This window comes from Micropterus salmoides, unplaced genomic scaffold (genome assembly GCF_014851395.1).
Source record: "Micropterus salmoides isolate LMB-PRFRI ecotype aquatic unplaced genomic scaffold, ASM1485139v1 Ms_hic_scaffold_5, whole genome shotgun sequence".
NCBI lineage: Eukaryota > Metazoa > Chordata > Actinopteri > Centrarchiformes > Centrarchidae > Micropterus > Micropterus salmoides.
This window is the reverse complement of record NW_024044237.1, coordinates 19,251,378-19,264,977: the sequence shown is the minus strand read 5'-3', so window position 1 is coordinate 19,264,977 and position 13,600 is coordinate 19,251,378. Positions and strand designations below refer to the sequence as shown.

At 41.5% G+C, this 13,600-nt stretch overlaps 1 protein-coding gene across 2 annotated transcripts in view; it reads left to right on the top strand.

The window, feature by feature from the left end:
* Nucleotides 1-13,600, top strand: part of LOC119889158 (Kv channel-interacting protein 1) — a 58,914-nt gene that overhangs the window by 33,621 nt on the left and 11,693 nt on the right. The window contains exon 1 of one of the 2 annotated variants that reach the window (XM_038700035.1): nucleotides 8,480-8,670. The exons of the other annotated variant lie outside the window; for it this stretch is intronic. Coding sequence (XP_038555963.1) covers nucleotides 8,613-8,670 — 58 coding nt within the window. The 5' untranslated portion in view covers nucleotides 8,480-8,612. Of the gene's footprint in view, nucleotides 1-8,479; nucleotides 8,671-13,600 lie in introns of those variants that run through there. 2 annotated transcript variants of the gene reach the window in all.

Here is a 13,600-nt window from a genome sequence, read left to right as displayed (position 1 = left end):
TGATATTTTATGACTTTCTAAAGCCAGTTTTTATATCTGATAAATGTTGTTACGGCTGTATGTGTTTCTCTGTGCTGTGCATCCTTGTTCCTTTTCTGTCTTCTAGTTCTGCCCCAGGAGTGCTACATCTGATTGCTGAATTAGGTCCACCTGGCCTTGCAACGCAGTGCACAACTGTGTGCACGGAGTTGGGGAAGTCCAAAATTTCTAAATTAAGTTGGTATATAAAAAAGATGCAAATGTATGCAAGTAGAAAGACAAGTGCGAATGTGAAGTTTTTCTTGGCAGTCCAAATGAATCCATTTGTTTGCAAGTTTTTGGTATGCAAGCCAAAAGTACTTTTTCAGATTCGACTGACTTTGCACAACAACACCTCTGGATGACTTAAAGAAACCACTTGGGTTCTTAACTCAATTGGAAAACATAAACAATGGCAAACAAAATCAACAGTATATCTATCCAAGGTCTGCAAGACATTAAGTAAGTTTCCCTTAATAATTGGTATGGTGACCAAATTCTGGAAATGTGTTAGTCCATAGCCCTCTCCACAGAATTGGGGAAGAATTCAAGTCTGGTGGCTACATGGCTGCAAAAATGACAGAGCAGAGAACCACTCCCCCTCCACCACCATCTCTTCCATTAAGTGTGAGCAATAAGCAAAAGGCAGATGATCTACACTAGCTTGCTGTTCCTTACATCCAAAAAGCTTGACAGCGTTTGATTTTCAATATAACTGCATTGATAAATAGGACTGTGTGATCTGACGGTATATACTATATTGACAAAAGTATGGAGACACCCCTTCCGAATCATTGAATTCAGATGTTCCAATCACTTCCATGGCCACAAGTGTATAAAATCAAGCACATAGGCATGTGGACTGCTTCTACAAACATTTGTGAAAGAATGGGTCACTATCAGGAGATCAGTAAATTCAAGCTTGTCCATTTGTGAAATTTCCTTACTACTAAATATTTCAAGATCAACTGTTAGTGGTATTATAACAAAGTGGAAGTGATTTGGAACAACAGAAACTCAGCCTTGAAGTGGTAGGCCACATAAAATCACAGAGCGGGGTCGGCGCATCTGCAGAAGCTGCCAACTTTCTGCAGAGTCAATAGCTACAGACCTCCAAACGTCGTGTGGCCTTCAGATTAGCTCTAGAACAGTGCGTAGAGGGCTTCATGGAATGGGTTTCCATGGCCGAGCAGCTGCATCCAAGCCTTACATCATCAAGTGCATGCAAAGCGTCGGATACATGAAAAGCACACCGCCACTAAACACTAGTGCAGTGGAGACGTGTTCTCTGGAGTGATGAATCACGCTTCTCTGTCTGGCAATCTGATGGATAAGTCTGGGTATGGTGGCTGCCAAGAGAATGGTACTGGCCTGACTGCATTGTGCGAAGCGTGTAAAGTTTGGTGTGGGGGTGTTTTTCAGGGATTGGGCTTGGCCCCTTAGTTCCAGTGAAAGTAACTGTTAATGCTTCAGCATGCCAAAACATTTAGGACAATTTCATGCTCCCAGCTTTGTGGAAACAGTTTGGGAATGGCCCCTTCCTGTTCCAACATGACTGTGCACCAGCGCACAAAGGAAGGTCCATAAGATAGATAAGCGAGTTTGGTGTGGAGAACTTGACTGGTCTGCACAGTCCTGACCCCAACCTGATAGAACACCTTTGGGATGAATTAGAGTAGAGAGTGCGAGCCAGGCCTTCTCATCCAACATCTGTCCCTGACTTCACAAATGCCCTTCTAGAAGAATGGTCCAAAAGTCCAACGAACACACACGCAGCTGATTACCAGTTTTTTTACAGTATTTTGACGTTTTTATTCAAGGAAAATCTAGTATTTGCGGGTGTTGTATCATTCTTTTTTTCATAAGATACTGATTACATTAACAAGATTTTTATGTGAAATTATATAATAAAACTCAAAAAGCAGCACTCTACTATAAATTTTAAGCCTGATTATTTGTATTATAGCAGTGTTCAACTATATTTTTATGGTAATTTAATTGTTTTTACTGGCGTATATGTTCTTAATTAAACAATAAAAGCCCCAAAAATTGCACAAGATTTTATGTAAAATTAAAGTTACAGACTTGTCATTATAGAATACTACTGTATTTTTACGAGTGGGTTATTTACTGTTATTTTACTGAATTTTCTGGCGCCCCAGCTGCTGGAATATTGCCATTCTTTTACGAGTTGGTTGTTTACTGTTATTTCACGGTATTTTTCTGGCGCCCCAGCTGCCAGAAAATGTCTTTTCTTTTACAAGTTGGTTATTTACTGTTATGTAACGGTAATTTTCCGGCGCCCCAGCTGCCAGAATATTTCCGTTCTTTTACGAGTTGGTTATTTACTGTTATGTAAAGGTATTTTTCTGGCGCCCCAGCTGCCAGAATATTTCCGTTTTTTCACATTTTTTTTTTTGCAGTGTAAATTAATGTGACAGCTCAAATGAGAATCATATAGAGTAAACTGTAATGTGTTAATAAATGTTGCATATGGAGCATTTTATATCACAAAATTTCTTTCAGCAGTTACTGGACACAGAGTGTACAGGGAAAACAAGCTGTTCATTCAGTAACAAAAATTAACTCAAAACACTTCTTCATACGCACTTTTGGTTCATATTGAAAAGACCTGTTCTGTTGCAAACACAACTAATTAGTAATTTATATCTACATATTCATTACACTAATTAAGCCCTACAGCGGTTTCGTGCCTGATTAAAATAAAAATCTATTTTTTTTACTTTTAAATGTGTTCTGTTAATGTGAGAATAACAGAAAATAACAAATATACCAATGTCACACAGTCCAATCAGTTTTTATTTATTTTTTCTTAATTATTAACGAACAAGCTCTTAGTTGCAGTGTTGTTGCAGTTGCAGTGTGAAGAAAGGACAGGGGAAAGATGAACAGCTTCAATTACCCGCTAAATAAGAAACTGGGGGACATTCATCATTGCTTTCCCTGACATTCAAGCACTCGACAGTGTGTATGCAGTGTTTCTGTTTGTTTCAGTGCGCTGCTGTTTGTGTTACAGAACAATCTGACACTGGAAATAACACAGACTGTTCAACTGTTAAACAGGAATGTCATCTGACATTAAGGTTATGTGTGTGCTCCTGGTTTTGCTGTAAATAATGGATGATGTATCCCCGCGCCCTTATAAGTATCAGGTCAGTGACTCACGGTTCACTGTCGTGTCATGTAGTTGATATCTTCATCTCTACATGTGTAAAAGGAAGCAACAAAGATTTACCCAATTTAACTTTTTTTCTGTTTGTTGCACCGTAGGGCTGCAGTCAGTGATTATTTTCCTTATTGATTAATTGGGAGATGTCTCTGCATTAATTGTCCATGCATCTTGTGTATTATAGCAGTTGTGTAACAATTTAAAGGTCATGCATTTGCCTTGGAGACATTCCTTTTTGTTTGATTTGTGTCAAATTTCTTTCTTGCACATTTGAGGTTTTACTTGTTATTTTAGTTTTGTTGCCCATTTTTTCTAGAGGCCAAGGTGGCATTTTCAAATGGGTTCCACATATGGCATAGAAAAGCTTCAAATCCTCACATTTGAGATGCTGGAACCAGTGAAATGTTTGGCACTTTGAATAGTTAGAGAATTAATTTTCTCTTGATTGACTGAAGGATTAATAGACAACTTGTTTCAAAACTATTAATAGCTGTGGGATCAATCTCTTTTTAGTGGTCAACTATGGGTTTTTCATTGGCTGAAATATCATGTATAATTCCATTATTTCATACAGAGTGCAAACTAATATACATGGTTGTCTCAGCAAGCAAGTTATTTTAGAAGGATGTTTTTATTGATTAATGAAAGAGAAAAATACATTGGGTTATGCTGTGGATTTCAGAACGTGACTGGTGTTTAAAGGAGAGTGGGGTACAGTTTGTCCCAAGTCACGTCATTTAACTGCATCATTCTGTACAGTATAACAATAAATATTTAATGCTAGCCAGTAATGGTTTTAGATTAGATTTACTTTCATTTAGGATGATATATTGGGCCCCCTTGCGCAGATTCCGGCCGATTCCGACTGAACGGACTGACATGACTTAGTACTGTTGGAACTGAACCCCTCTCAGCCCCTTCAGGAGCTACGCATCCAACAGACTTGACTGTCACTCTCCTCCTATTTCAGTCCTGCAGGAAAAATCCTCTTTAAACAACCTCTCAAATCCAGAAGAGTATTTCCCTGCTGCTCCCACCCTCTGACAGTAAGTGTGTGTGTGTTTACTAAGGCATTCATTCCTATGTAAAAATAGTTAGCTTTGAGAATGATGGAGGAGCAACAACCATGTCGAAGAGGACGACGACTTTATTCCCTCAGTCGTTCTCTCTGTCTTTCTTTAACTTTTCCCATTGTTTCCCTGTTTAATCACTCTCCATCTCCCATTCAGACTTTATCACTTGCTTTCTCTCATTCCACATACCTGCGTTTTTCTTTTCGTCTTCTTTTTTCTCTCTAAACGTCAATCCCCTCCATCCCTCTGTTTCTCTTTCCCCCCTCTCCCTGGATGATGACAGATCAATAGTGGAGGCTCGTTTAATTATTCCCTTTTTTCATAATGTGATGGGAGCCAACAAGAGGCTCAGTGCACGTCCGCTAATAAAGATACAGAGGAGTGTCTGTGTGAGAAGTCACGTGGACAGCAGTAGTTATTAGTATTGATTTTCCTAATAGACATGTTCTTCCCTCTCCAAAGCCATGCTGCCCCTGATGAGTAATTGTCAAAGCCTCCTGTGCTGACAAGACAGTGTCACACAGTAACATGATAGATTCATAATCTTTCATAACTGTTAAGATGAAGCTCTTAGGAGGAACAGTTGTTATGCTGCAGGCCTACAGGTTAGCACTGAGGTTGGCCTGAATGTGCTGCTTTAAAGAAGCTGAGCTGATTTTCTGAAGCTTCCACACGGCGGTTTAATCATAATCAGGATCTTTTCTCTCGTACTTGCTCGCCCATGTTTTCCCCCCTCATTCTCTTTGTTCTTCCACCCTCTTCTCTGGAAATGTAGTGTGTGAGTGTCCCACTTGCTCTCTCCTCTGCCTTTTCTCTCTTGCGATGCCACTCGCCCACTCTCTTGGCTCTTGTTATCCACTTCTTTCTCTTTCTTTCGCTCTCTGCTTTGCACTCTAATCTCAAGCTGGAAGCTTTCCTGGTGTGTTTCCTCCTTCTAATTCTTCATCTTTCATTGCCAAATATGTTTCCATCTCCGCCATTGCTGCTTTCCCCCCTTCCTCCTTATGTGCTACCGTTCTACCTCTTGCTGTTTTCTGTTCTCCTCACCTCTGTCTCTTATCCTCCTCTTTCCTTAAAAGTGACACAGGGTTGTAAAACAGTCTGCAGCCATTCCCTCACACGCCTGCAGGGAAGCACCAGGCAATTTGGCGGCAATTTCTACACACAAACACGAAAAAGACAAAAACTCTCTCTCTTTCCCTCTGCTCTACAGATAGACTTTGAAATGATTACTTGAAGGAGAAACGTTTCTGCCAGTGTGTGGAAACAGGCCTGTCAGAGACCAGAGGGAGATAGAGAGGGGTGGAGATGTGAGATTGGAACAAGTCGGGAACAGTGTTTGAAACGACAAGAACACTATGTTTGCATAGATATATAGGGAGAGATGGCCTGATAAATGTCTACTTTGTGGGGTGCAGTGAAGATAGGGAGAAATCACTTTCATAGCCTGTAAATTCCTATAGGCACAGTACAGACAGTGTGTTGGCAGAGCAACCAGAGAGGTAGAGCAGTGTGTGTGTGTGTGTGTGTGGCAGGAAATGGTGATGCTCCATAGTGGCGTTTGGATGCCACCAATGCCCACAGAGACCTCATCATATGATCAACCATTCTTTCAGCCCGCGGTTGGTGCATGTGCATAAATGTATGTGGGTACATATGTGTGCTTCTCTGTAAGCATGTGTGCATGTGCGTGTAGGCAGGGTGAAAGCATTGCTCCCCACTGCTGTCCATTCTGTCTCTCTCGCTGTTGTGAAAAAAAAAAACCAAAACAAACCACGCATCTGAGCATTCATGAGCACATTTTCACAGAAGCAGATTTTTTTTTTTTACTCACCAAACGAAATGTTTCCAGCTAAATCTTCCCACATGGCGTCCGAACAATCACGCCTCGTTCATTATTCACCATCAACAGATTCGGAGCATTTGCAACATTTGCAGAAGCATTATCATGGATGGCTGGCTTGATATAAAAGGACAATGTGTCTATTCTCCAAATTGACTACAAAAAACTTGGTTGTTAAACCTGACACATGCATCGTTTGCAGAAGCAGCTGCAACTCTATTAAACGTTTTGCTCATTTAGTGGCAAAAAGAAGATCTAAAATATTTTCATCCTTGCTAACTGGAACTTTGATCCTAGCTGACAATAACATTTTTGCACGGCGTGCCCTCAGGCTAGTGGCTTTTATGTCTTGAAGCTTGGTCCATCAGCAAGCCTGTGATGAATGGATGAGAGCCGAGCATCCAGCGAGTTCCTGTTAAGTGTTATTGTGTTATATTATTACCTGACACTGACAGTGCTCTCTCTCCCTCTCCCTATTTGACAGCTCTCACTAGTTACATGCTACTTAAAAAATGACCAAACAGTATATGAAGTTAAAATTAGTTCTGCCTCAACCAGCAACATTTAGATGCTTCTTTCCCAGCAATGCATTCATAATAATAATTATAATATAACAATGAAGTGTATTATTACTAATTCACGGAAATGTGTGAATTCAATTATATGTTTATTACAGCTCCAATTTATTATTAGGACATTAAAGGTGATGTTAAACTGTCCCTATGTTCGTATATACACCTCTGAATATAATGCAGTCCAGTACAACACATCACTAACTATGACCTTGATACTAAAACGTCCAATTTACACCTCCCTCAACAAAAACTGATTTTAGGCATCATAAAAGTTGACTTTATGGCAGAACAGTATTTGATTGCATTAGATTTACTTTTTATGCTTTAAGTAGATTTTGCTGGTAATACACTTTGTACATTTACTTGAGTACATTTTTGAATGCAAGAATGTCGCTTGTAAGAAGTACAGTATCTCACAAAAGTGAGTACACCCGTCACATTTTTGTAAATATTTGATTATATCCTTTCATGTGACAACACTGAAGAAATGACACTTTGCTACAATGTAAAGTAGTGAGTGTACAGCTTGTATAACAGTGTAAATTTGCTGTGCCCTCAAAATAACACATCACACAGCCATTAATGTCTAAACCGCTGGCAACAAAAGTGACTTACACCCCTCAGTGAAAATGTCATGTTGTCACATGAAAAGATATAATCAACTTTTTACAAAAAAAAAGTGCACTCACTTTTGTGAGATACTGTATATATGTAGGGGGTTTATATTGAGTACTTCTTTTGTAAAGGCACAGCACATGTTCTTTGTCATTTTCCAATTTGTCTCTTTGTACTTTCATCATGTAGGACCATATACCTTGTTTGTATTGATCTGGCTGTAATTAAAAAGCGATTTGGTGTGTGTGTGTGTGTGCAGCTCTTAAAGGCAAGAGCACATACTCCTGCAGTGTTATCTGACACTTGATCCCCCTCTTTCCACCTTATTAAATATCTCATTCTTCTCATCCCTTGCTTTTTCCTGCTTTTAATCTCTCGCCTCTCACATCCTTGACTTTAAGCCCTTTCCCTCCTTTCTGCTGCCTGCCCATCTCTCTTCCCTCCTTTCTTCCTGCACTGGAAACCAATCCGCCACCACACACACACACACAGACACTCTCTCCGCTCCTTTATCCATCCCCTGTTAGCATGTATGTGGGGGTATTATGGATGGATGAACAGGAATGATGGATGAAGCGAAGGGAGGTGTTGATGGATTGATGTGGCCTTTTCATGAGCAAACCGGCAAAGCAGAAGAGATGCACGAGGCTCTTCCTAATTATTTTCACATGCACATGTTTTCCCTTCACTCCACAATTCATATTTACCTCTCAAGTCAATATTTCAGCCTGTATCTATTTGCATGTTTGTCCTCTATCAAAGGAAAACACACGTGTTTAGATGTGAAATGCAACGGGTCATGTTTGTTGTTCTTTTTTTCCCGGAGTGATTCACGGAGTGTTATCGTTTACAAATCAATGCGTACACTCATATCAATTTATAATTTAGTGAATCAACATCCTGCCGATTTCATACTGAATCACTGATGCGCCGCTCGGGCTCTTGGCTTGTGGGTAAAGGTGGGAGGGAGAGGGGGGGGGACTACAGCCCCTAATGAAAAATCAAAAACAAGGAAATCAGAGTGGGGGGGGGGGGGGGGGGGGGAGAGTGGGAAAGCGTGGGGATAAAAAGGGGAGAGAGAGAGAGAAAGGGAGGAGGAGCGCATATGGAGTGAGAAAGCGTGAAAGGAAGGTAGAAAGAGGGCTTCTGCCGAGAGAGTGGCAGGAAAGAGGGAGAGGGAGAGAGAAGGATGAGAAGAGGGAGTGTGTGTGTGTGTGTGTTCTAGCCGTCAAAACACGTGACAAAGAGATAGACTTCAGCACACAGACGCACTTGTTTCCACGACGACGACGGCAAACATGGGGGCTGTGGTGGGTACGCTGACCATGCAGACCAAGCAGAGGAGGCTGTCCAGGGGTGAGGGAATACACACACAAACATAAACACACACAGGCACATGCGTGTGCATTCTCTCCTACACACAAACATGAACACTATGGGCTGTTATTTCTCTTTTTAATGAACACATACATGCACCCACATACACAGTGAAACTTTTAGCAGTGTGTTTTTATTCTATCTTCAAGGCACGCTCACTCTAGTGCAAATTTAAACAGCGCACGTACGCGAGCTGCGGACCAAAGATTAATAACTGCTGGTATTTCAGATGCAGTGAAAGAAATAGGGCATATGGTTTGTAGTTTGCGTGTGTGCGCAAGAGAAAGAGAGAGAGAGAGAGAAAGACCAACAGGTGTTCCCAGAGGAAAAATAATCTTTTTATTCTACAACAAAGTTGGAGTGCGACTGTGTGTGTCTGCACCCGTGTGATTGTTGTTGTGCCTATCTTTTTCGACAGAACAAACCGAGGGAGGAGAGTAAGAGGCAGCTTCTTTGGGTGTGTGTGTATGTGTGTGGAGGCTTGAGGATGCGTGTGTCGCTCTGCCTGTCTGGCTGCGTGTGCAGATGCGGGCATCTACGCTGGTAAACACACACATGTCGGAGGTAGTTGTCACTCTGCTCACACACTGCTTCTCAGTCTTGCTGTTACCTTGGAAGCAGGGTAGCCATGGCAACAAAAGATGTCAGTTTTAGGGTAGGAGGGGTTGGGGGGGGGGGTTATGAGATTGGGGTATTCCTAAGTAAGTCAAGGCCATGTGAAAGAGACGCAGTAGTAGAGATGCAAATATACAGATGGAGCGAGGAGGGAGATGTTTTTATGAAGACCTGTTGCCTGTGGGAAATATTTTTACTTACTCCTTACTCCTTGTAATAAAAACCTGTAAACCTCATTTATAGAAATCTAACAAAATCCAAACTGGCTGCTCCGATGAATGGGCAAACTGAGCAGGAGATCAGTGCCAGAGTGAAAATATCCTCCATTGATAGCATGTGGCCATTTAAACTTATTTGTTGAGGCAGGCTATTATTGGGTTTTCAGGAAATTTTCCAAGTGAGTGCATATGGCTCGTTTCATCTTCTTGTTTTTTTTTCTCCATAGGCTCAAACAAACACATTTGCCCATGGGTGTTAAAAAGGCAAGGCGTAAATTTGTTGCTATTTTGAATAATGAGGTGGTTGTAAATGCACTCGCATTGTGGAAATGTGTGAAATCTGACTCTCTATGAACAAGACTTTTTTTATCTCCCCAAATGCCCCAACAAAAAAAACAAATCCATGAAATAAGGGATGTAGAGCCGAAGCTATTTGGAGGTTGTTTGTAATTCTGCTGTTGCTTTGTGTTTGTGGTCCTGATTTAACATGTTAGCTGTGTGCAGGATTATTGCAGCAGGGCTTGTGTACAGCCGCCTATTCTGTGGCGTTGCAGATAACTTGTTATCCGGGATCGTGACACTGACAGCAACACTGGAAAGGAGACACTGCCTGGCTGTAACATTGTGAGATTAGATTCCTACGTGATTGATCATCGAAGCACAAGCTTGTCACTGTTCTCTTAAGGAAAGAAATAAAAAATGTAATAAACGCCTCCCCATGTTTGCATCCTGTGCCTTCCTGAGTATTTGCATGCCTCCTTCTCTGGACTGTCTGTTTTCATCAAGGCTGCTTGTTCTCTCAACTTGCTTTGTTTTTGGTCAAGTGTTCTTGTCTGTTTTTCCTGACAGCCTATGTTTGGTGGTAGTCTCCCCCTACTTGTTGTCTCGTCTGCCTGGTTTAGTTTGGCAGGCCAGCTGCTGTTTTCCTCCTCATCTGTTGTGGTGGCCTCTGACAGCTCATCTCTCTAGAAACATTTTCACCTGGCATTTTTCTCCCCTCCCTGGTGAATTTTTTTTATTTCTTTTCAGCCCCTACATCTCTGTCTTCCTCACTTACTCCCTGCAGCAATATGTTGTCACTCCTCTGCTCCTCCTTAATCTTGCTTTCTTATTGCTTCCTGCTGCCTCCCTTTCCACTTCTCAACCTTGTCTTCTAGTTGTTTTTCCCACTGTTTCACATCTTTTTCTCTTCCATTTTACCCTGCTGCTTTCTCCTCTCCCTGTCCCCCACCTCTCCTCCGATTTTCTCCCTCCCACTCCCTTTCCACGCTTGTTTCTCTTTATCTTATTTCTAATTTTCCCCTCCACTCTCTCACATGCCACCACCACAATCTGCTCCTGGCACCCTCATCTCCATACCTCTCTCCCTCTCCTTTCATTTTTATGCCTCCGTTCTGTCTATCATTTGCTCCCTTCCTTCATCACCCACTCTCCCATTAGCTAGCGTGAGTGCTTATTAAGTCATCTTGTCATTCTCCTCTCATGGCATCCAGCCGTGTGTGTGTGTGTGTGTGCCGTATGGTTGTGTATTTCTGCCTAGACATGTATTTACTCAAAAAATCAATATTGGCATGCTCCTATGTGTGCGTAAATGAGCTGTATTTGACTCACTCTTCTCAAACATAATCAACAGTGGCACACTAATGTGTGAGGAAGTGACATTAGGTGGATTTCTGTGTGTGTGTGTGTTTCTCCGCCTTACGTACACACAAACACACAACTACAAACACCCTCCAGCACTTCAGCCCTCCTTCACAGGCTGAGGATTAGTAAGCAAACCGATGTGTGTGCTTGTGTGTGTGAGCATGGAAGCATGGGAGTGTGTGTTGAAATGATGTGTTCATGTTTGTCTTGTTCGAGGGTGTGTGACTGCATGCATGTGGCTCTCTACATGTAGAAGTATGTGTTTTCAAGCAGAGCTAGTCTTCTGACTTTCAGTGAACCACCCAAAGGCAAGTCAGGGATTGGGCCAGTGTCCACTGGCTGCGATATTGACTGTGGTTAAACTGTGCATCTCAGAACGAGAGCTCGAATTCACGCCATGGAACTTGATTAGGTTATGCAGCTTTTGCATGGTGCATATAGGACTGTTGCATCTGAAATCTATTTTTGAGATACTTCCTCCATACCTCCAGGGAGCCCATGGCCAGTGGAGCTGCTACTTTCTTGGAGAGCCCCCTCCATCACTAAAGAGGCCGGTGAGAGTGAGGCCTATCCATTGCCGCCTGGATGGCAGATTAGGCTAATTCAGATTATGCAAATGACACACTCTCTGGCAAGGATTACAGGACACAGTACAGAGTACAGAGCATAGCAGAGATAGAGTTGCAGAGAGAGAGGAGAGTTGGGCAGAGTGTGATAGATAAGAAATGGGGGAGAAGGGGGGATTCTGTGGGCAACACAAGAAAGGAAGATGTTGGGGAGAAATGAGAGCTAACATTAAATACCAGAGCCAGCAGTAGTTTAAGGGAAGCTATATGAAATCCTGTCTCTGGGCTGGAAGAAGTGTGTGTGTGCACTGAGTAAGAGGTATTTTTGTGACAGGGTGCTGGCTGGGGAGAGTGACAGACAGTCTTTCTTTTCTGACAGTTCTGGCCACCGCTTAATAATCCAAACAAGCTCTGTAAGAAAAAGGTTCAGGCTTTTAGTCACTGTCAAACTCCACTGTCTATAACAGCTTGTGTAAAAGATGGAAATGAAGCTCTCGAGGTGGCTTTATAGGTTGGGTTTATCTAGGTTTTCCTAACCTGCTAAGTTTGCAGATTCAGATTTGGAACAGAGATCATGCCGTTTTCTAGATCTCACACCTGCAATAGTACACTGCCACAGCACTTGTAAGTGTTAATCTTATGCTTTTACAAGAGGTTTCTTTGATCAGAATCTTGCAAATAGACCTTTGCTTACAAAAGCTTGCACCTCAGTATACTGTAGTGAGTGCAAATTATTCACATTTTCAAAAATGAGAAAAAAAGGAATGCTTCCTGTGCACCTGGACTTGCAGGCATAGCAGGAGCACATAGTCCACACCCTAATATCCATGGATGGCTTACTGAACAGGCACAGGCCCAGTGGGTGGAGCTTCACTTTGAAGTGACTGTTATTAATATTTTTTGTTGGAAAGTCAAAGTGCTCGGTCAAAAGTGGGAATGACTTGACAACCAAACCGCCACCCACAATATTAAGTATCTGCTGCTCCTATGTAAAATTGAAGTTTTCACATGTCAACATGTGAATTAATCACATATGAAATGGTTTTCCACATGTAACTATGACCTTGATGACTGAGAATCATCCACACTTTCTCTCTGCTTTGTTTTTAACGTTTCTATTTCTTGCAACTGTCTTTTAATATACTTTTTTACAGTAATATTATTATGTGATAAACACGTGAAACATGTTTGGCATATATGAAGCACACATGTGGGTTTTTGTATGTATCCATTTATTAATGTATATTTAAGCCACATTAAGCAGTTGCGATATTATGGAAAGGTCTGCTTTAAGAAAATATAAAATGCGTCACAAGTTTCCTTTAATACTCTGTGTGAATGAACTGTGGCAGGAAGCTTTCTCATTCCCTATGTCTGTGCGTTATACCATGACAGAAATGTTGCAGATTGGTCACAGAGAGAGAGAGAGAGAGAGAGAGAGAGAGAGCTGAAGGTTGATTACTTGAACAAACACAGTCTACACTTAATCATCCTTATCAAGTGATGTTGACACTACTGAGCATCTTTAAAATGTAAAAAGGCAAATTAAATTAAAAGCTACTCTTACCACTAGATGTGATTTTACCCATCACTGCTGCAACAGTAAACAGAACAGTAAATAAAGCAAACCTTCAACTGACAACTCTGTGGGAAACCTCTTGATAAAGCAGAGCCGCCTGCAGTCTGCAATCAGTGGCTACACTTCGGCTCGTTTGGGCGATCACAGCTCCTTTTTACATTCATGTTGAGACTATAAATGTGTGCCTGCTGGTCGCATACTACCGTGAAATATTCCATTTTTATTTCATTTGTGTTTTACCATTCCGTACATGCTTTATATTTTGAGAACATTTACATTTACTCATT